We start from the raw sequence: 21,306 nt of genomic DNA, 5'->3' as shown, positions 1-21,306 counted from the left end.
CATGAAAGGGTTAATTGTCAGGTGGTTTTGATAGCTGTAGGTGTGTTCTGATTAGGGCTGCACAATATTGGGAAAAACTGACATTGCGATTTTTTTTAACCCTGTGATACATATTGCGATATGAAAAAAATACCCAGGAGGATATAATAGCTGTGTGGTGTCAACGTAAATGGTCAAACAAATTAGTTGTGTTTCCTCTCGTTGTGGCAGCAGGTGCAAGGCACTGTCAAAACAGAACACATTTGTCAATATCATCCTTCTAATCCTTCAAATAACTGACATTGCTTTTCTTTTTGGCACTAAGTCTTCATTTTTGGTTACTTTTTTTCTTATTCTTGTTTTTTTTTCTTGTTGATCATTTTTCATTGTTACCAGCGGCTCGCTCCATGTGCAGGTGTGTGGTCTGCTTCGGCAAACTGATTAAGAATGACTGTAATTGGTGGATTGCTGTGCATAATGTGTGTCAGGTATCCTTGAAAGTAGATGACAACACGTTGAGTTCATTTGCCTCCAACATCACAGGACCTGCAATGTGAATTTTGCGCACAGGTACATCGTGATGACGGTGCTCAAATGATACATTGTGCAGCTCTAGTTCTGATATACAATTTGCCCCTCCTGTTAATAGTTTGGATTACCAGTTCTACATATAACCCCCATATCCTCATATTTAAAAACCCAAAATCGACAAAAGAGTGCCATTCTTGCAGGAGAAATGGCTCAAATTAAATAAAATCATTGCAAATGAGTTTTCTGTCCATTAACCAAGCCAGTTAATTTTCTGCTTTTGTCAGCATTACAAGACTCCTAAGTGCAATAGATTACGAGGGGCAAAAGGAAGAGAAATAAAGTAAACAAACGTAGGTGCGGAAGTGCTGTAATTAGTTGTATCAGGTAACTAATTAAAGGTTAAAAGAAGTGTTTTCTCCACGTTTTCAGCCATCCTTCCTGAGTGCGGAGCCTCTTCTCCCTCCCCACAACTTCCACTCTCACAGTTTGCGCCGGCTGCCTTTCTACCAGCCGCTGCACATCAGCCAACCCATGCCGGTGTCACTGAGTGTGGGCCAGCCCACCCTGCCTCCTCTCCCAGCCCACCAGAGGGTCCTCCCCACCCACACGTCCCTATCGCCACCTCGAGGGCCACCTTTCCACACTCTGCCCCGCCAGCAGTCGGCATACAGAATGGACCAGGTTTGTGTACAAAAAAAACACAACTTAATGTTCGTTCCGTGGTTGCACGACACACACAATTACACAAAGTTCGAAAGTTTTAACCGAAAATACCTTCTCTTTCTGTACCACAGCATTAATGAACCATACAGGCAGTTTTGCAGGTTGTACCCCATTAAATACAATTAGTATATAGTGTTTTTTACAGTACATTTCTGCTGCCAAGTTTTTTTTACATTGAATTCCTTTATACCGAGCAGCTGTCACTTCTGTCCAACTTTATTACCATGTGAAAGCAAAACAACAACTCAGTATGAAAAGCTGTGGTTTTACTATTTTAGATGTCACAGTTATTTTGACCGCACTAAGGAAAATCACCCTGTTTCACTGTTACAACACACTTTTACTCAAAAAATGGAGAGGTATTTGTACTTCAGTGCGTTTAACTACATCTAAGAGGCAATTATTGTGCTTTTTTCTCTGCTATGTTTGACTGACAGTTTTAGTTACTGCACAGATTCAGTGAAAATCATACTAAATGTCTCCAAATGTGCTGATTTGGAGTATTTGTGATTTGGTGAAAATCCCTCTTAATCCTACATATGAAGCTAAATAACCTCTTGAAACACGTCTTGGATTATCTGGAAAATATATTGCCATGATAGTGAATAAGATACATTAGTATAATACCCCTTTCATGCATAGTGGTCACTACAATGGACAGCTATTCAAAGGTGTTATCTTATATATTCATGGATTTTATTGTTTTAGTTCCATATCAGCCAGTAAAGTGAACGTACCATTGCTGTAACTTTGCTGTTCTTGATAAACCTGACCTGCAGTTACATGTTTGAGTGCAAGTCAATTCCTTACTATTAGACTGTAAGTAACTTTTTTTTTTTTAAACAAAAAGTTGGGGTTTTTTTGCATTTTATCTCCATAAAGTGAGTAATAACTAATATAAGAGTATGTTAAAATGTGACAAAACATCAGATTAGCAGCATTAAAAAAAAAAAACATATATATATATATATATATATATATATATATATATATATTTTTTTTTTTTTTTTTTTTTTTTTTTTTTTTTTTTTTTACCCAGTATATTAGTAAATACATGTTTATTTGCTCCAAAAAATCTAACTCATGGTATTCATTTGAGTGGATGTTTTTGCAATTCCTTGAAAAATAGGTTCATAAAAAAATTCAATCACAGTGTTTTTTTCATGCCTAAAGAGGAAGAAAAACACTCAGGAAAAAATCTTGATTAAGGTTCTCGTCATTCATGCATGAAAGGGTTAAAGTACAGGGTGGGGAAGCAAAATTTACAATATTTTGAGGCAGGGATTGAAAGACAGTGTATGACCAATTAGTTTATTGAAAGTCAGGAGAATTTATTTGCCACAAGAAAATGTACATAATAGAAAATGTTTTTATTCTTTGTGTCCTCCGTCTTTCTCAATAACTGCCTTCACACGCTTCCTGAAACTTGCGAAAGTGTTCCTCAAATATTCGGGTGACAACTTCTCCCATTCTTCTTTAATAGTATCTTCCAGACTTTCTCGTAATAGTTTTGCTCATAGTCATTCTCTTCTTTACATTATAAACAGTCTTTATGGACACTCTAACTATTTTTGAAATCTCCTTTGGTGTGACGAGGGCATTCAGCAAATCACACACTCTTTGACGTTTGCTTTCCTGATTACTCATATGGGCAAAAGTTTCTGAAAAGGTATGGATAATAGTGTTAGGTATGATTATGACATCAATATATGTTTGGTTTCAAAACAATTGACGTAGTGCCTGCTGAGAAAAAACAACTAAATGTTCATTGTAAATTTTGCTTCCCCACCCTGTATACACAAGCTAAACCTCCTCAGTAAGTGTGTGCAGCAGTAATATGAATCCAAACATGAATGAAAAACTGTAAAATACTGACATTTATATCACAATGACTGCTTTTACCATTAATACCTTGGTATATTTTGCTAAAGTGGGGTTTTTAATACAAAATGTCAGTATTTTCACAGTGCTTTTCCTTAACCCATAAAGACCCATACGTCCACCGTCGACCAAAAGCATCTGCTGATCTAAACTGTTGATCCACTAATCCTATTAATACATGTAAACAATTGATGTAAAATGCAGTTTGTCATCTTTTTATGGTCATCAGATATGACCCATTTGGACGTTCAGAGGCTCTGTAGTGAACATGGAAACACTGTCATTTTCTACAACATTGATTCACCAGTAAAACCCATCAATGACTGAATGGACACACTGGGTTTATGTTCAGTTAATGATATAATTTACTGAAAAAGTCACCTTTTCTTCAGTTTTTTCTGTTTTCATACAATAACCATTGACTTTAGTCTGAGCTTTTATGAACATCTACATGGTCAGTGAATTAAAAATAGAAAAATAGATGATTTTCACTGAAAAAAATACAAAATTCAAAGGACAATAGTATAATAAATGGTGATAAATCACTTAGGAAAGGTTAAATAGAGAGATAAATTCATTTAGGAACTTCCACAAGTAAAGTATTGTAAGTAAGTAAAGCAGGGGTCTCAAACTCATTTTCTTTCAGGGGCCACATTCAGCCCAAGTTGATCTCCAGTGGGCCGGACCAATAAAATAATAGCATAATAACATATAAATAATGACAACTCCAAATTTTTGTCTTTGTTTTAGTGCAAAAAAATACCATTAAATTATGAAAATACTTACTTTTATAAACTATCCAAACAAAGAAGATATGAATAACCTGAAAAAACAGAAATTTCTTAAGAAAAATAAGTGCAGATTTTAAAAATATTATGCCTCAACTTATCATTTCTACATGTGCATTATGGATCGAATCTACAAAGACACTAAACACTGAGGAACAGGCAGAAAATTGTTAAATTTGTGCTTAATTTTCCGTAGACATTTCAGGTTGTTCTTATTTGTTTAGTTTATTCACATTTTATTGTTACAGGATAGTTTGTAAATGTCAATATTTTCAGAATTTAATGTTATTTTTTGCACGAAAACAAAAAATTGAAGTTGTCTGTATTTATAGACATAGTGTAGTATTTTTTCACATCAAACTGAGAAGAAAATACGGAGTCATTTTTTTTTTTTTGTAGGATATTTTACTTTAGGGCGACACGGTGGTGCAGTGGTTAGCACTCGTGCCTCACAGCAAGAAGGTCCTGGGTTCGATTCCAACACCAGTCGACAGGGGGTGGGACCTTTCTGTGTGGAGTTTGCATGTTCTCCCTGTGTCTGCGTGGGTTCTCTCCGGGTACTCCGGCTTCCTCCCACCATCCAAAGACATGCACTGATAGGTTAATTGGTTAATCTAAAATTGCCCATAGGTGTGAATGTGAGAGTGATTGTTTGTCTCTATATGTCAGCCCTGCGATGAACTGGCGACTTGTCCAGGGTGTACCCCGCCTTCGCCCCTATGTAGCTGGGATAGGCTCCAAGCGACCCCCGTGACCCTAGTGAGGATAAAGCGGGTTCAGAAAATGAATGAATATTTTACTTTAGATCATATTGGTCTGTATGTGGAACTGGAACTAGAATTAATCTGAGGAATTTTTGCACTTTGTAAATTCATCCCACAGGACAGATTGGAACCTTTGGTGGGCCACATTTGGCCCCCAGGCCGCATGTTTGAGACCCCTGAAGTAAAGGATCTGAGCAGTTCTTCTTTCACTGCCCTCTTTATACTTCAATATTTTGTCAAAGTAATGAATGAAATCCTGCAAATCCTCAGCATGTCCACGTCTAACTCAGCATCTGCCTAACGTGGAAAAGAAGTTTGTGTTAACAGCATATGATCTCAGATGAGTCACTGTACTGTTTCTTTTTAGAGTATGTCAACGTCAAATATCAGTGCATCCATATAATAAACCGCTTCTTGACTGAAATGTAACTTAAGCAGTAAGAAAGTAAAATAACTGCTCAGTGTGATATATCACCAATGTCAAGAAAGTGTAAGGTCTCTTAATTTTTATACCACACTGAAATGAACAGAAGCCAATGGCATGGAACTTCAGGTAGAAAATCAATCTAAAAACTTAACATATGCTTTAAAAATGATGTATACTAATATAAAACATATGCAAATTACAGTTAATGGTTTAAAACATGCAAAAAAAAAAAAAAAAAAACTGGTGTTGGTATGGTCTTTAAATTTTTGTAGCAAAGTGTTGTATACCAGAACTCAATGTATTTCTGCAGTGCGGTCAAGTCGCGCACCCACATATCGACAGCAAAATTCAATCCGTCTCACCCTCTGTTACCCAAGCCCTGAGTAAGGTGCAGTTTTGTGCTGAGCCAGCAGTATTGGCCGCAGTGGAGATAGTAAATCCATCTGGCTGCACTCTCGGTTGTTCCAAATCCTGATCTATTCGTGTAGCGTGCGCAGTGAGAGAGTTGTGTTAGATGTCGACACTGTGTGAGGCACAGCGTGGTACGCAGGAAATTGGCAGATGTGTGCTGTTTTCTAAAGAAGAGGAAGACATTAGCTTGGTGATATGACACTTTCCCTCAGTTGGATAAAGAGCATAACACAATCCCAGATGTGAAGCCAAACCATGAAGGACTTAGAGGGAAGCGTGTATGCATCCAATTTTTTACACACCCATGGTTAATCATTCAGGTGAGCAGCCGTAACAAATGCTGCGTAACAACAGGCGTCGTACGCAGCATTAGAGGGTTTTGTCCACATCAGGCAGACGCTGCAGCATATCACCATTTACAGCTATGAACATGTGCCAACTGAAGATGCACTTTAGCTGAAAGGCCAGTGTTTGCTTTCTAAATAAACTGCTCACTGGCTTGCCAAAACAATGAAACCCTTCTACCTGCTAATATCTGCCAGCTCATTTTGCTGTAGTAAAACAGATGGAGTGAGCAAAGAAAGGTGGTCCTAAATTTAATAACAGGCCAGCAAGGACGTACAGGACATCAATCCCCTGAAAAGATAACATAGTACAAGCTTATTGTAATACTTGACACAACCTCACCTGCTGTCTATGCTAATATATCTTATTTTAAAGGAGTCTCTCACAGGCTGTGCCGACTGAATCGCATTAAAGTTCCCGAGGAATAAAGCCTATCCTTCATTTATTACACCGACGCAGCATATGAAAAGGGAAGCGGCGTGCAGGGTGACATTTTTCAAAAACAAACCTGTTGATTATTACTTTGGTGCAACGAAGGCGAAATATGCATCAGATACCTGCAGAGTCGAATAAATGTGAAGCAAGCGTGTGGTAACATCTTCTAGGCAAAAAGTAGACTGCAGCATCGTCTGGTTGGATGAGCGAAAAAACCATACCGCACCTAAATGTCATCTTTTCAGGAACTCAGAAAAATAGCTTTGCTTTTGGCCAGACGACCACACATTTTTCAGTTTCTCCCGTGGCTTTTGAAAGGTGCTTATAAGCCCAAGGCTCATAGATCTTTCTCAAGCCACCGAGGACAGTCCAATCCTTCATTTTGAATTAAGCCATGTGAACAACACCAAATGTCTAGTAACAATATGGGGTTTTCAGCCAAGAGAGGCATTAGAATACACATGGGTCCTGGATTCCTCTTGCATTTGAGTGGATGCATCTGTTCGTTTACATCTTTGTTTTGTTCTTCATTTTTCTACATGAAGATTTATTTGTCAGTTAAAGGAGCGGTTCAGGTAGTGTTCTGCTCGCTGTCAGCGTACGGTGATACTGTATACCGGGGTTTATTCCTCTGTGCAACAGAGCTCAGTTTTTGTCCAAAGAATTTCATGAGAAACACTCCAAATAACTAAATGCACATTAATCTACATAAGTGAATGAAAACCTACTTCTATATTACTGTTAAGAGCTAATCTGTCACATCCCAATGCTTTCATGGTGCATATGATGAAGAATGTAGAGTATTGCAGTGTCCAGTATTCCCATTTTAAATATGATATAACATATGAATGACTGACTGAATGAATGAATGAATGAATGAATGAATGAATTTATTTTTGGTTTTTCATCAATCACACTGGTCTACAAGGAAAATGCTTCCAGAATAAAAGTAATGAAATTTTACCACATGAGAGTCACTGATAAAGAAAAATCAAGTCAAAAATGCTGGTTGACTGAACTTTCCAAGATACAGCCTTGGGTCAAAATGTGAAATTCAAGAATTAACGAGAGAATGGGTTTGACTCAAAAGGAATATTTGTCTCAGAGCTACAAGATCTACCTCAAAACACTGTCTGCACGTTAGAATACATTCACTTTACAGGTTCTATTTAGTGGAAGATTTCTAAAACTATTATATAAATGTACATAAACCAATATATATGTGTAATAACACTTAATCATATACCTTGAAAACATCAGCAAACCAGCACTTTTGTCATTTATTTTCCAATTAATCTTATTAAAATATGTAACATTTAGCACATTTAATCTCTGAAGCAAATCATTTCTAACAAATTGTGGACCAGTGTCATTGTACTCAATACATCAATCATAATAAACATAAAAACCAAAAAAAGGAATAGGCTAGAAGCAAAAGCTTATTTTTTTTTCCTATCCTTTTCAACTAATACACTGCTTACATCAACTTAAATGTGTACGGCATCCAGCACTCACACCATAATAATACCAAAAAAAAAAATCAACAACAAAAACATATCTACCATCTCAATTCAATATTTCTGAATAATTTTAAACTTAAGTTTTTTTTGTTTTTTTCCCCAAACTTCACCAAAGGAGTGAATAACTTAAATGCATCATAAGGTCCATTCACACCCACAGTCCCAGTTTATCTAGACTTCACATTTGTCCTCACTTTAATCCACTCACACATATGAAAATCTCTGAAATTCAAATTACTCTCTCTTAATTCCAAGAACCATGACTGGTATTTGAGACAATACCATTTTTATCCTTCATGTTCCATACACCTATTTAGAAACAATTCTTTATACCTCTTTTTAAATATATTTATGTTTGTACTTTCCTTTATCTATCTCCTGTTCTAGATTGTTCCACAAAGTCACTATGACCACCTGCTGTGAACATATCAAGCTTGTTTTTTCCTTCACTGTCTAAAAATTGATGAGTCAGAGGCTTACTGAGTACCTTCTCTTTAAGGGATACTTCACTCTCCAAGTGTCCTCCTTTTAGTGTTTAAGGTAAAATGTGTATATAGGTGGAGTTGAGAAGTAACCAACCAATTGGTAGTTAACTTCACATGGGAAAAGACTAAACATATATAAGCTTTGAAAATTCTTCTGGGGGCAAGGCTTTGGAAGACTCCGGTCTGTTCTCTCAATATTTCTTGCATATGTAAAAATATATCTGCTGACTTTTGTGTTCTTGCTTCAAATTGTGTCTAGAGTGCTAGAAACTTCCATGACTCATATAACAGTTTCTATACACCTTTGCCATCAGGAGGTCGTGACAGTGTGAATAGCTGACACAAAGTGACATTGAATCCACATTTTTCCACAGAGTTTGGCTTTTAAAGGTTGTGATCTTAAACTTTTGATCAGCTTATTTCAGTTTAATTGTTGTTTTCAAAAAATTTCTTACTCAATTTTTTTTTTTTTTGTCTCACTCCCATTTCTTCTTTTTGCATTTTGAAACTGTGCTTAGAACTTTTTTAACCCTTTCATGCATGAATTATGAGAGCCTTAAGTTTTGTTTTTTTTTTTCCAGAGTGTTTTTATTCCTCTAGGCATTAAAAAAAACAATGCGACTAACATTTTTTATGAACCTATTTTTCATGGAGTTGCAAAAATATCCATTCAGCTGGACAGCATCCATTTAATTTTTGAAGCAAAGAAACGTATTTACTGATATACTGTGTGAAAACTATGAAATAAAAACATTTTTAATGCAGCTAATCTGATGTTTTCTCACATTTTAACATACACTAATACAGGTCATTACTCACTTCACGGAGATAATATGCAAAAAAGAAACCATTTTGTTTAAAAAAAAAAAAAAAAAAAACTGTTAATTACAGTCTAATAACAAGAACAAGCACTTGATTTACTCTCAAACATGTTAGTGCAGATCAGGTTTATCAAGAACAGCAAAGTTACAGTAATGGTCTTAAAATTTTGATCAGGAGTGTATTGAAAAAAAAAAAAAAGTTTATATAGAGTGATTGGTTCAAGAGTGTCTGTCTGCAGGACCTCCACTGTGGAGCCCCCCCCCTGCAGCCTCCGCTGTCAGGTCTCCTCCGCTGTCAGGCCCGGAAGTGACATATACATTTACACATTTTAATTAAAACTAAAAATTACTTTGCAGAATATAAACATTTAGGTCTTTTCACTGTTTTGGACAGAGTAGAGAAGCCACTTACCTTTGCAAAATGTAGTATGCATATGCAAGCCTAAACTTAGGACTTCCTCGTTTTCTCATCTAAGGAGGATATAATTGCGTCATGCGTCTGATGTAAACTGCATAATCTCAGCAAAGGTTGAAAGGGGAGGGGCTCCACAGTGCAGGTCCTGCAGGCAGACTCCTCTTGATTGGTTGTTCGTCTCTATATGTCGGTCCTGTGATGAACTGGCGACTCATCCAGGGTGTACCCCGCCTTCACCCATCGGTAGCTGGGATAGGCTCCATGGCCTGATCACAATCAAGGGTACCAGAAAGGGTGCACATATAGATAAAAAATAATAATGCTCTATCAAAAAATCAGACAGGTCATTTTATTTGTCTGATATTTCTCTTTTAAAGTCCAAAATATTTTTGTATTATGGTGTCTACTAAAAATTTCACAGGCTTGTACCCCTGTCAATTCAGAAATTCTTAGGTGTACGGACACTCCAGCCTAATAGCCTCCATATTTAACCCTTTCATGCACACCGGTCACTCCAGTGGACAGCTATTCTCCAGCTGTTCTCTTGTATATTCATGGGTTTTGTTGTTTTAGTTCCATATCAACCAACACAGTGAACGCTCATGCATCATTCCATACACTGACATTCATACCATGCTTGAGTGTAAATCAGTTGCTTGTTACTGTTATTGGATTGTAATTAACAGGGTGTTTTGTTTTTTTTAACAAAAAGTTGTGTTTTTTTGCATATTATCTGCATGAAGTGAGTAATGACTAGTATTAGAGTATATTAAAATGTAAGAAAACATCAGATTAGCTGCATTTTTATCTCATAGTTTTCACACACTATATCAGTATATACGTTTCTTTGCTTCTAAAGTTAAACTTATGGCGTTCAGGTGAGTGGACAATTTTGCAGCTCCATTAAAAATAGGTTCATAAAGATATTTTTCAATTGCATTGTTTTTTTAATGCCTAGAGGAATAAAAACACTCAGGAAAAAAAAATCTTGATTAAGGCTCTCATAATTCATGCATGAAAGGGTTAATGCCTACAAAGATATACAAATGTTTCAGCACTCAGGATAATCATGCATTGTTTATTGCATAGATGTCGTGTCCAAAGCATGCGTGCTGAAAAATTCCATATATTGACAGAAACAATAAAATTAGACCCACATATCTTGAATATGGCGTACAGACACTACTTGCTGTACGGACTCTACAAGATTGGAATGGAAATCTGGTTTACCACATGGTCACATCTCTGTTAGATCTTTAAGTCTTCCTGGTAAAGGAGGAAATAAACAATTGTGAACAAATTATAACAATATATCTATAAGGCATATATGTGATATTATTGATGGAAGTATATTGGTGTACGGACACTACATGAATTTTGGTGAACAACACACCATTGAAAACATGCGGTTCGACGAAAACATCCGTTTGCCACATTGTTACCAAATTTTCTGCAGCCAGGGGGCAGACCAAAATCTGTCTAGTGTGCATATTTAGTCATAATAATACTGAAATAACAGGTTCCCATTCTATTATTACAATTAAAAGGCTGTAAAAGAAGGGTTTTCAGAACAAAATGGTTGATTGTCTTAAGGCTGAAAATAAGAATTGATAATCAAACAGCTGTTCAACAAAAATGATCAATAAATGAAAAGCAATGTGATGTGTGTATTTTGTAATAAAAAAGACGCAGGACTTGAGTAGTAATTATTTATTATGTTACAAAACATTATGTACAATAATTTTGCTCTCTTATAACAATAACATTGTGCATGTTTTCACACTCATTGGGTCGCCATTTTATCAGTTTTTATCTGATTTTCTTCAAATTTGGAGGATTGCAAGATCTAGTAATAAGATGGCCAAAGAACCATTTTGGGAATGGTTTTGGGGGTGTTTTTTTTACGATACTGATTAATAACTGATGCAAATATACTTGTACACCTTGATTGAGATCAGGCCGTCCAGCACCCCCCATGACCCCAGTGAGGATAACGCAGGTTCACAAAATGAATGAATGAATATAGTTCGTATAAAATGACCACATGAAAAGTTTGAGTGACTGAGTTATGTGCTTGACAACTGAAAAGTATTTGATTTTTTTCTACTTTTACTGAGAACTTTTGTGCAAATAAAAGTTGGTAATAAAACCCTACCCTCCTATAGTTGCTGCAAAAAACTCTGAAGTCCCTCATTACAGCCAGTGTTTTATCCGTTCTGGGCTTTTAAGCTAAGGGGATATTAACTCCGCTCCACACTCAAACATAGAAGCTGATGGTAGTGCATCTTAAAGCTGGTTGCCACTCAACATAAAATGAAAAAAGACAAAGAAGAAGCCTGTTTGGAGAAGAAATATGTAGAAATGTGGTCCTGCTGTACTGTACTTAATGTAATATACAGTATGTAATGTAATATACAGTATGTATATTACATTAGGGAAAAACTCAACCATTCACAAAACCATCATTATGCATATTTTATTCTATTCCTGCAATTATTTCTAACTAAATCCAACTAATTTTTACACAATTTGATATTTATTGTGTAATATCTAAAAAGATAAGAGGTTTTGAATAGATTTCTAACCAGACATGTTTTTTTTTTTTGGTACAATCTTGTTGTTTTGTCTTTGCTTTAAATCCATTTCCTGTTTGGAATTATCTTGTTTTCTATCATTTCACGCTCTTCTGTGTTTGTTTGTGCTGTCTTCATACAAATGTTCAGACAGTATCAGTGTCTTGGAGAAGAATGTGAAGAGTCCATATAGCAAAAAATGTTCCTGTAACAAGTGTGACCTGAGACAAAATGAAATCCACATGGGTGCATAATGGAACTTTTAAGAGATTAAATTATATGTTTCTGCACAAGCAAAGTGCACATCATCTAATACTTGTTTCTTTTTCCTTTTTTTTTTTTTTCTTATGCAGTATTGTCATTATTTGAAGGCAGCGGTGGAAAAAGCACTGCCTAAAGGAAACCTGTGCAAATGAAAGCACATTAGAGTTATTTTTGGTCCATATAAAATTCAAGGCGTGGATCTGTCCTTAGAGGTTTCACAGTAGAAATGAATGAGCACAGGACTTTAAACCTATAGACCAAGCAGGGATATCAGAAAGAAACTGATTAATACGCTATTGATTTCATCTTTTATAGGATTTTGCTGGTAATGACAAAAATGAGAATCGACCCAAGCCTTATTCTTTACCGCTTACACATGTAGAAATCTCATCATGAGAGAACAAAGTGTCTATTTGAAGATACCAGCGGGTGGTATGTAAGAGTATGTAATAGTTTTTTTTTAGTTTCAGTTTCAGTTAATATTCACTCTCATTCCTCTTATGTGATCAGAAGAATCCCCTGGTGTGCCACTTTATCACCCCCAAACTCCAAAAACAGTGACAATTCCGTCCACATGGGAAATGGGTAAAGCGGGATTACACTTAAACAGACCTGCTGTGCATCTTAACGGAGCCCAATTTGATTAAAGCGTCGTCGCATTTCTATCTCTATGGGGCATCTCTTGTTTTTTACCGCATCTGAACCGCTCCAGGCTGTTGTATGTAGAGACGTAGTGAAATTTAATCTGAAATCTTTAACCCATAAAAGCCCGGTTCTACTTTTGCGTTAGCTCCAAATTTTTTTTTTTTTCTCTATATTTAACTTTTCTTATGTAATTTATCACCGTTTATTATGAAATTATCCTCTGAATTTTGTGTTTTTTCAGTAAACGTCAGGTATTTTCTTATATTTTATTTACTAATCATAGAATAGAATAGAATAGAATAGAATAGAATAGAATAGAATAGAATAGAACAGAATCTTTATTTTGTCAGTAGTAGTTTGTCACACACCTAAACATGCACCACACACCAAAATTTGTCCTCTGCCTTTAACCCATTACTAGGAGGTTAAATGCCTTGCTCAAGGGCACATCAGCCAGCAACTCTCTGCTTGTCCAGAGAATCAAACTGGCGACCCTTCGGTCATAAGCCGACGCTTCAGCCATCTAGGCCACGACTGTCAATTTGTAGATGTTCATTTTTCTATATTTAATTCTCTGATCATGTAGATGTTCATAAAAGCTCAGTTTAAAGTTGAGGGTTATTTTATCAAAAACAAGAGAAAACTGAAAAAAGTGACTTTTTCAGCAAAGATATCAATAACTGAACATAAAACCAAACATATTCATCCACTGCCGTTTATCAGACTCCATGGGTTTTACTGGTGAATCAATGTTGTAGAAGATGGCAGTGTTTCCACGGTAACTACAGAGCCTCTGAACGCCCAAACGGGTCATATCTGATGACCATGAAAAGATGACAAACTGTATTTTACACCAATTATTTACATGTATTGATTAGGGGTGTAAGAAAATATCAGTTCTGCAATATATCGTGATATTTCATTTCACAATACTGTATCGATATTAAAAAGTACTGTATCAATATTTTTAGGTATTTATTCAAATGCAGATATTATGTAGGTTAATTTTTGTTTTTTTTTGTTTTTCTTTTTTGTTCATATTTTATTTATTATTATTTAACACTTTTTTATTAAATAATGTTAGTTCCTTTGTTGGGATTGAACTAAAATAATGTTGTGATGTTAGTTCTGAACTAATAGAATATGAATTGTAATGTCTGTAAAACATAATTTAAGTTGTTAATATAACATAATATAATATAATTATATAATTATAAATAATTAATATAACATAATTTAAGTTTTTAAGTTAAGCAGGAACATTTTGTGATCAAATAAAAATGTGTTTAGTATTTGTGCATATTTCTGGTGTAATTCAATTCTTCAAGGAAGTAATCTTTTTTTTTTTTTTTAAATTGCCTTTTTAACTGTATCATGATATATTGTGATATATCGTATCATGATCCTAGTATTGTGATTTATATTGAATCGCCAGATTCTTGCCAATACACAGCCCTAGTATTGATAGGATTAATGGATCGACAGGTATTACAGGATTCCCGTGGGATCTTAAAAAGTCTTAAAAGTCTTGAATTTACAAATATGTATTAAATACCCTAAAAAAGTCTTTAAAAGGTATTAAATTTGATGTGGTAGGTCTTAAGTTATGTTGCTATAAACTTGTTCCCTGTGTTGTATTTAAGTATGTCTGGGAAATGTCCAAACTAGAAAGACAGTAACATTCGTCTACTCAGGTCCACCCGTTCCAACCTGGCAATTTATATTGAAGTTAGAAAGTAATTATCACTAACTTTGCAGCCCCCTGGTGAGAAATGATCACAGAACATTCAGTTCAGTGCTTTGTAAATACATACATTTTCCTAAATTCTAGGAGTCATGAATTTTTGCCAGTATAGCCGTGTAATAGGTTGTGAAATGGGCATTAAATTCTGTTCTAAGAAGTCTTAAAAAGGCTTAAATTTAACTTGTAGAAACCTGTAGGAACCCTGTATTAGACATTTTATATCAGTAGATGGTTTTGGTCGCCAGTGGATGTTTGGGTCTTAATGGGTTAAAGGCAATTTTTTTTTGTAGGATAAGAAGCTGCTTCTGAGCACGTTATCAGTGAATATTTAATAAAATTGCCTGTTTGAATTGTTATTTGTGTCGTTTTGTGCCACCTATCTGCAATGTGCTGAGGTATAAAATACAGAATAATGTGATGTAGCCTTCAGATATGGAGGGTTATTGCTTTTGTGTGACATAACTGTACGATTTTATGTCTCTACCTATTTGTCATGTGAACCCAGCTCTTTAACGTGCAGCCCCATGCCTACAAATTGTCATGTTCTTAGAGGTTATTTGCCCAATAACACATTACCGGCGAAAATCCCTTTCATGCAAACTCATGAAATTTTACTACACCATGATCCTCTGGGTCACACAGCACACATGTTAATGTCAAACTCCGGCGCTTCTTGGCAACATTCATGCATGTATAAAACCTTCCAGCTCTCTAAATCTCATTCATGCATGATGATGGAAACTCTTCATTGTGAGTGTGTAATTTACAGTTTTGTCAGGTATTTCTGTGAGTGTGTATATGCTGTAACGTGACTGGTGGAAGGTACTGTGCATGTGTGTGTGACAGTAGCTGGCGGTAGCAGATGTTTATCACTACCTCACCTCCTCGCTGTAGATTAGTAACACACGAAGACACCTCATTCAGATAACCTTCTCCACTTCCAGAGGGGGAGGAGCCAAGGAGGAGGTTAGGGATTCAGATTATTGTTCGCTTTGGGAAATGATAACACAGTGCCCTCTAGTGGCTGCTTGTGACCCCTTTAAACATATTTAATAGGAACGGTTTTTCAAGTTTCATGGATTTAATTTGCATGTATCACATCTTAAGACAAGATTAATGTGCTATAATGTACTTTAATTTAATATTAAATAGTAAATAGGGTACTTCAGTTCTACCCTTTGCCATCCTTTCTAGGTAATTCTGCTGTTGGTGTAATCTACATATGCAAAACTATATGTCAAAACTATGTCATAGCAACTCTAAACCCAATTATTTTTAGTTTGTGTAAAGTGATAAATGATGATTATTGTCCTGTAAGATGGAAGATATAAAGGGGTCTGGATATCAACTATAATTCATTACAAACTAAACAAAATTGAAAACATAAATCTGTTTTTCATAGGTTTAGTTCATTATTTATTATGTTACTTGTAGGTTATTGTTTGCAGGACAGCAATTCAATTATCTTAGATTTTTTTTTTTTTTCTTTTTTAGTTATACATTTCACATCTGTTTTCCATCTGTTCACTCTCTGACTATTGTATATGCTAAATAGAAGGATTTGTATAAGAAAAAAAAAAGTTTTGTAGTTTTTTGACTCCAAATGATATGCATTCCAAATGTTACCTAGATCTAAATGCAGTTTTCTGTCTTATTTTATTTTATTTTAACTGAACAGATGTGCAGGAGATGCAGAAGATGTTTAGCTTTGTTTTTGCAGGGTCGAACTGAGCATATATATTTATTTCTTTTTTTTTTGATACAATACACCTACAAAATACAGGAAATATGTGCACAGCATTAAACCTGCAAAAACTCTAAAGCTGAAGTCAGTCCTTTTATGACCTCTATTCCCAGGACAAAAGCTAGCCAAAACAAAAAGAAAATGTTTGACATGAGCTGAATGAAAGCTGATATACATAATCCACCAGGAGATGAGTGCAGTAAATCTCATATTGTCTGAACAGAAGAGCTGAAGACAATTGAAGTGCAAAGGGAGGTCACACTAAACACTTTTTTTAATGTTCCTCACACATTTCTCGTATATCCTCTGAAACTAAGAAACCTAAGCTGCGTAAACTCAACCTAAAACTACTCTTACATTCTTTGTTTTTAGCATAACTCAGTGGTCACTTTATTAGGTACACCTGTATATCTAATGGGTCAGTCACATGGCAGAGACTCAGTGCATATTGCCATGTAGATATGGTTAAAACCACCTGCTGAAGCTCAAATCAAGAACACTAAAATTAGGAAGAAAAGTGATTTAGGTGACTTTGTATGCAGCATGGTTGGTGGGCTGGTCTGAGTACTGCTGGTCTACTGGGATTTTCATACACAGTCTCTAGGGTTTACAGAGAATGAGCCAAAAAAGACAAAATTTGCTGAGAGCCGTAACTCAAATAACCACTGGTTACAACCAAAGTATGCAGAAGAGAATCTCTGAACAAACACTGGTCAAACTTTGAAGTAGAAGGACTACAACAGCAGAGTAAACACACACCGGCCACTTTATTAGGTACACCTGTTAATATCATGGGGTACCCTATAAAGTGGCTGGTGAGCGTAAATTAATTGTATGTTTTTATGGAAACCAGCATAAATGACTCCTTTTCACTGACTTTTCTAATCGTTCTCAACCCATAAAGACCAGACCTACTTTTGTGGCACTTTCCAAGTTAATTTTTCTCTATATTTAGCCTTTTTTAAGTGATTTATCACCATTTACTATAATATTATCCTCTGTATTTTGTGTTTTTTCAGTGAAAATCAGGTATTTCCCTCTATGTAATTTACTAATAATGTCAATGTTCATAAAAGTTGTGTTTAAAGTTGTGGTTTATTATATCAAAAACAGAGAAAACTGAAGAAAAAGTGACTTTTTCAGCAAATCTAAACATAAACCAAGTGTGTCCATCCACTGTCATTGATCCAACTCCATGGGTTTTACTGGTGAATCAATGCTGTAGAAGATGACGTTGTTTCCACAGTAACTACAGAACCTCTGAACGTCCAAATGGGTCATATCTGATGACCATGAAAAGATGACAAACTGAATTTTACACCAATTATTTTAGCATATTGATGTGTTCAGTGGTTCAGAAGTTCTTAAACATTTTAGATCAGTCAATGGTTTAGGTTGCCAGTGGTTGTTTGGGTCTTTATGGGTTAAGATGATACATATTCTATCCAATAAAGAAGAGAGGAGGAATATCAGAGAGATTGGAATTACATTTTGGAATATTTTGCGTTTTCTCTTGTAGGACTTCGAGAAGCCCAGTCCACCCCAGAAGCCCCTCCCTGCCGACCCACTAGGGAGGACTTCTCGACGGGGTCACAGTCCCTCTGCTGCAGGGATCCGCGTCCCGGGCACTGGACCCCTCCCCATCCCTATCCCAACCGTTCCCAGACCTCCACCCACTATTCCTTTACCCAGCAGGTGAGCACCTTACCTTTATGTTTGTATTTATTTTATACATTTTATCAGGCCTATCAGTCATGATTATACAGTCACAGAAAAAATTAATAGACCACCCTTGTTTTCTTCAGTTTCTTGTTCATTTTAATGCCTGGTACAACTAAAGGTGCATTTGTTTGGACAAATATAATGATAACAACAAAAATAGCTCATAAGAGTTTAATTTCAGAACTGATATCTAGCCATTTTCCATGTTTTCTCAATAATAACCAAAATCACTTTAGTTCTTACATCAATGTCTATGGCATTGTACTGACAAAAATAGTGCTTTTAGGCATTCCATGTTTTCTTTTCTGTCTGTTTTAGTCACATGATGCACACAGGAGTTAGTACTTGATTGCATAACCATTGTTTTTGATGACTTTTGATGGTCTAATAATTTTTTCCATGACTGTAAGTGCTCTAAAAGTAGTTTTTTGTATTTTGACCATATCAGAACTGAAATCTGCTAGAAATGATCAGTGTGTTATTTTGCGACCTTTAAATACAATTATAAATAGTGTCATATTAAAATTTTAATATGCAAGAAGTCATTTGACATATTAATTGCAATTACAAAGTAGAAAAGCACTCGGAGAGTGTAGACCTCTGCCAAGGCAGATCAGCCCCCCCTGCCCCGATCACCACCAAAATTTAATCATTTGTTCCTTGTGCCAGTTTCAACATTTCCTGAAATTTTCATCCTAATCCGTCCATAACTTTTTGAATTATCTTGCACACGGACAGACAGACAAACCAACGCCGGCAAAAACAGACCTCCTTGGCGGAGGTAATAAGTGTGCTGTGGGGTTATTTGTCTCTGCTGAGTGGATTCTTAGTATGCATCTTAAGCTCCAAGGGATTTTCAAAGAATTCAGTGCTTACTCACATTTATGTGAGTATATTATATGAGTGACTATATTATTATTGTATATTATGTGTCTATATTTGTGTTTCAGACCTGTGCCGGTGTTACCCTACAGACCACCAAAGACAACGGACTCCTGAGCTCTGGACCTTGTGGACGAATGGATCTCCTGCTAACGGATGGAGACTTTATTGATTTGCACTAACTACTCGGAGACTCTGCGGGATCTTTTTTGGACAGCTGAAAGTGTCACAAACTTTCTAAAAACAATGGGCGCTTATCACAACTGGGTGCCACGCCTCTTTACGGTGCTATGTTGTCCTCACTCAGGTACCAATGAACTATTTACCTATTTAATATTTAACTTCACTATTAATAGTTTGTGCAACAAGCACAGATTTCTTCCCAAGGAAAAGTTTTAAAAAATACAAACATGTTGTCATATAGGACATTTCTTTTGCATTTTTTTGGTGATTTTTATACTTTTTTCTTAGATAAAATGCTTAAATATAATGTTTTTATAAGCAATGATATTGCTTGGAAAAATTGTAGTGCAAACACTTTGCTTTGGACAAAGACAAAGGGAAATGCAGCACAACTCCAGTCATCATTGCAAGTCAGTGGAGCGGTGCAAGGATTTGTGTCAGTATTCAGTTATTCATGTTTTTATAATGCATCAGATTCTAGATGCAGCTTGTCCATCTGTGCCACCATCGTGCTATACAACAGTATAACACATTAATGGCGTTCAGTGTCTAGGTTTATAATCTACATGACTGGGTAAAAGAACTCACTTCAAAGCCTTGAACCACATTTTATTACCTTTTTATTATTTTATAAATCTACTCTGGTCATGTCAGACGCTCCCACTTAGCCTCCTCCATTTCCTTATAAGTGCATGTTTGCAGTGAAGTGCAAACATAAAAAGTACTTCTCACACATTCTGCACCGGCTATGACACACCGCTCGGAGCATTTGTTGGACCCTGGGCACATTCTCCTGATACTGGCAGAGGCTTCAGTCCGAACAGGTTTGACAGACTGATTGTGTTCCAGAGAATTACTACAGCAACACCAAATAATTCAACATCGACTGGTGTTTGTATGTTTAACATTTTCACTCACTTAGTATGTGACTGTGTGAGCCAAGAAGGATGACTTCAGCGCTGTGTGTGCTCTCCAAACCCCTCCTCCACCGTGACCAACGAGATGTGTTATCGTGTCTGTCCGTCTTTCTTCGCCTTCACTACATTCCATCAGGATTTTGTATGTTTTTATTCTTGGACTGAGACTATTCACAGCACAGGTCATTAGATTACAAGCTTGGCGTTGCACTTTTGAGTTATGCACTTTTTTTGTCATTTGTTGTCGATTTGCAATTTTTGAGAGAATGTCAGTGATTGTTTCAGTGTATATCACTATCAAACTTTTCCATTTTATACGTGCTGTTTGTCCAGATGCAGTACGTATTATTTCACCGCTGTCAGTTGGAAACAGGCACCAGTAATGCACTACATAACTTAAGTTGCATCTGTGTACATGAGTGTGCAAGTAAAGATTATTCATGTTTCAGAAGTGTTCGAGAGTTACACAGTGAACAGTCCGAGTGCTGTAACTCCACCGTGGTGAAAAAATGTGTTAGTGTTGTGTCAATTAATTGTTGTTCAATGTTTATGTCATTTGTAAATCCAAAATGTACTGTGCTTATTTGCATAATTGTAACACAATCGAAAGCCATTGTGAATTGTACATATTTTACGTTGATGATCATATCTTTTTTTTTCTTTTACTTTTTTTTAGAAGCACAGTATCATAAGAATTACTTTGAGGCCCTGCCCTGTTTACACTGGTTAGTGTAAAAAATAAATAAATAAGCATTTTGACATTTCATAAAAATGATATAAATGCTTGGAGAAGACATTTATGACAAAATCACAAAGCCAAATAAATATCCTTTAACAGTCATTTCCAACACATTGTTTTTTGAAAGGAATGACAGTGTTATTGGTCCACCACATTTAGGACACACTAAATCAGAAAAAAATACAATAAACCTTATTGTAAAAAAAGACTTTTGAAAGAGAAGGCCCTTCCTCTGTCTCCACGTGTTGTGTTTCTGTGATAAAAACTGCCGTCTGTGGGGTTTACACTGTGATTAGTGTCAGTGCCTTCCAAAAATGTAAAACCGATCTGTTCAGCTGGTTATTTTTACTCATGTGTGCTGAGTTGAC

General features: G+C 35.9%; 1 protein-coding gene across 2 annotated transcripts in view; it reads left to right on the top strand.

The window, feature by feature from the left end:
- Positions 1-20,965, top strand: part of adam12b (ADAM metallopeptidase domain 12b) — a 147,899-nt gene extending 126,934 nt beyond the window's left edge. For both annotated transcript variants that reach the window (XM_030155523.1, XM_030155522.1), the window contains exons 21-23: positions 940-1,191; positions 18,015-18,190; positions 19,168-20,965. In XM_030155523.1, coding sequence (XP_030011383.1) covers positions 940-1,191; positions 18,015-18,190; positions 19,168-19,216 — 477 coding nt within the window. In that variant the 3' untranslated portion in view covers positions 19,217-20,965. The remainder of the gene's footprint in view (positions 1-939; positions 1,192-18,014; positions 18,191-19,167) is intronic.
- Positions 20,966-21,306: the final 341 nt, after the last annotated feature.

Source organism: Sphaeramia orbicularis, chromosome 15 (genome assembly GCF_902148855.1).
Source record: "Sphaeramia orbicularis chromosome 15, fSphaOr1.1, whole genome shotgun sequence".
NCBI lineage: Eukaryota > Metazoa > Chordata > Actinopteri > Kurtiformes > Apogonidae > Sphaeramia > Sphaeramia orbicularis.
Note: the sequence above shows the minus strand (reverse complement) of the source record. Positions and strands in the feature narration are given on the sequence as shown.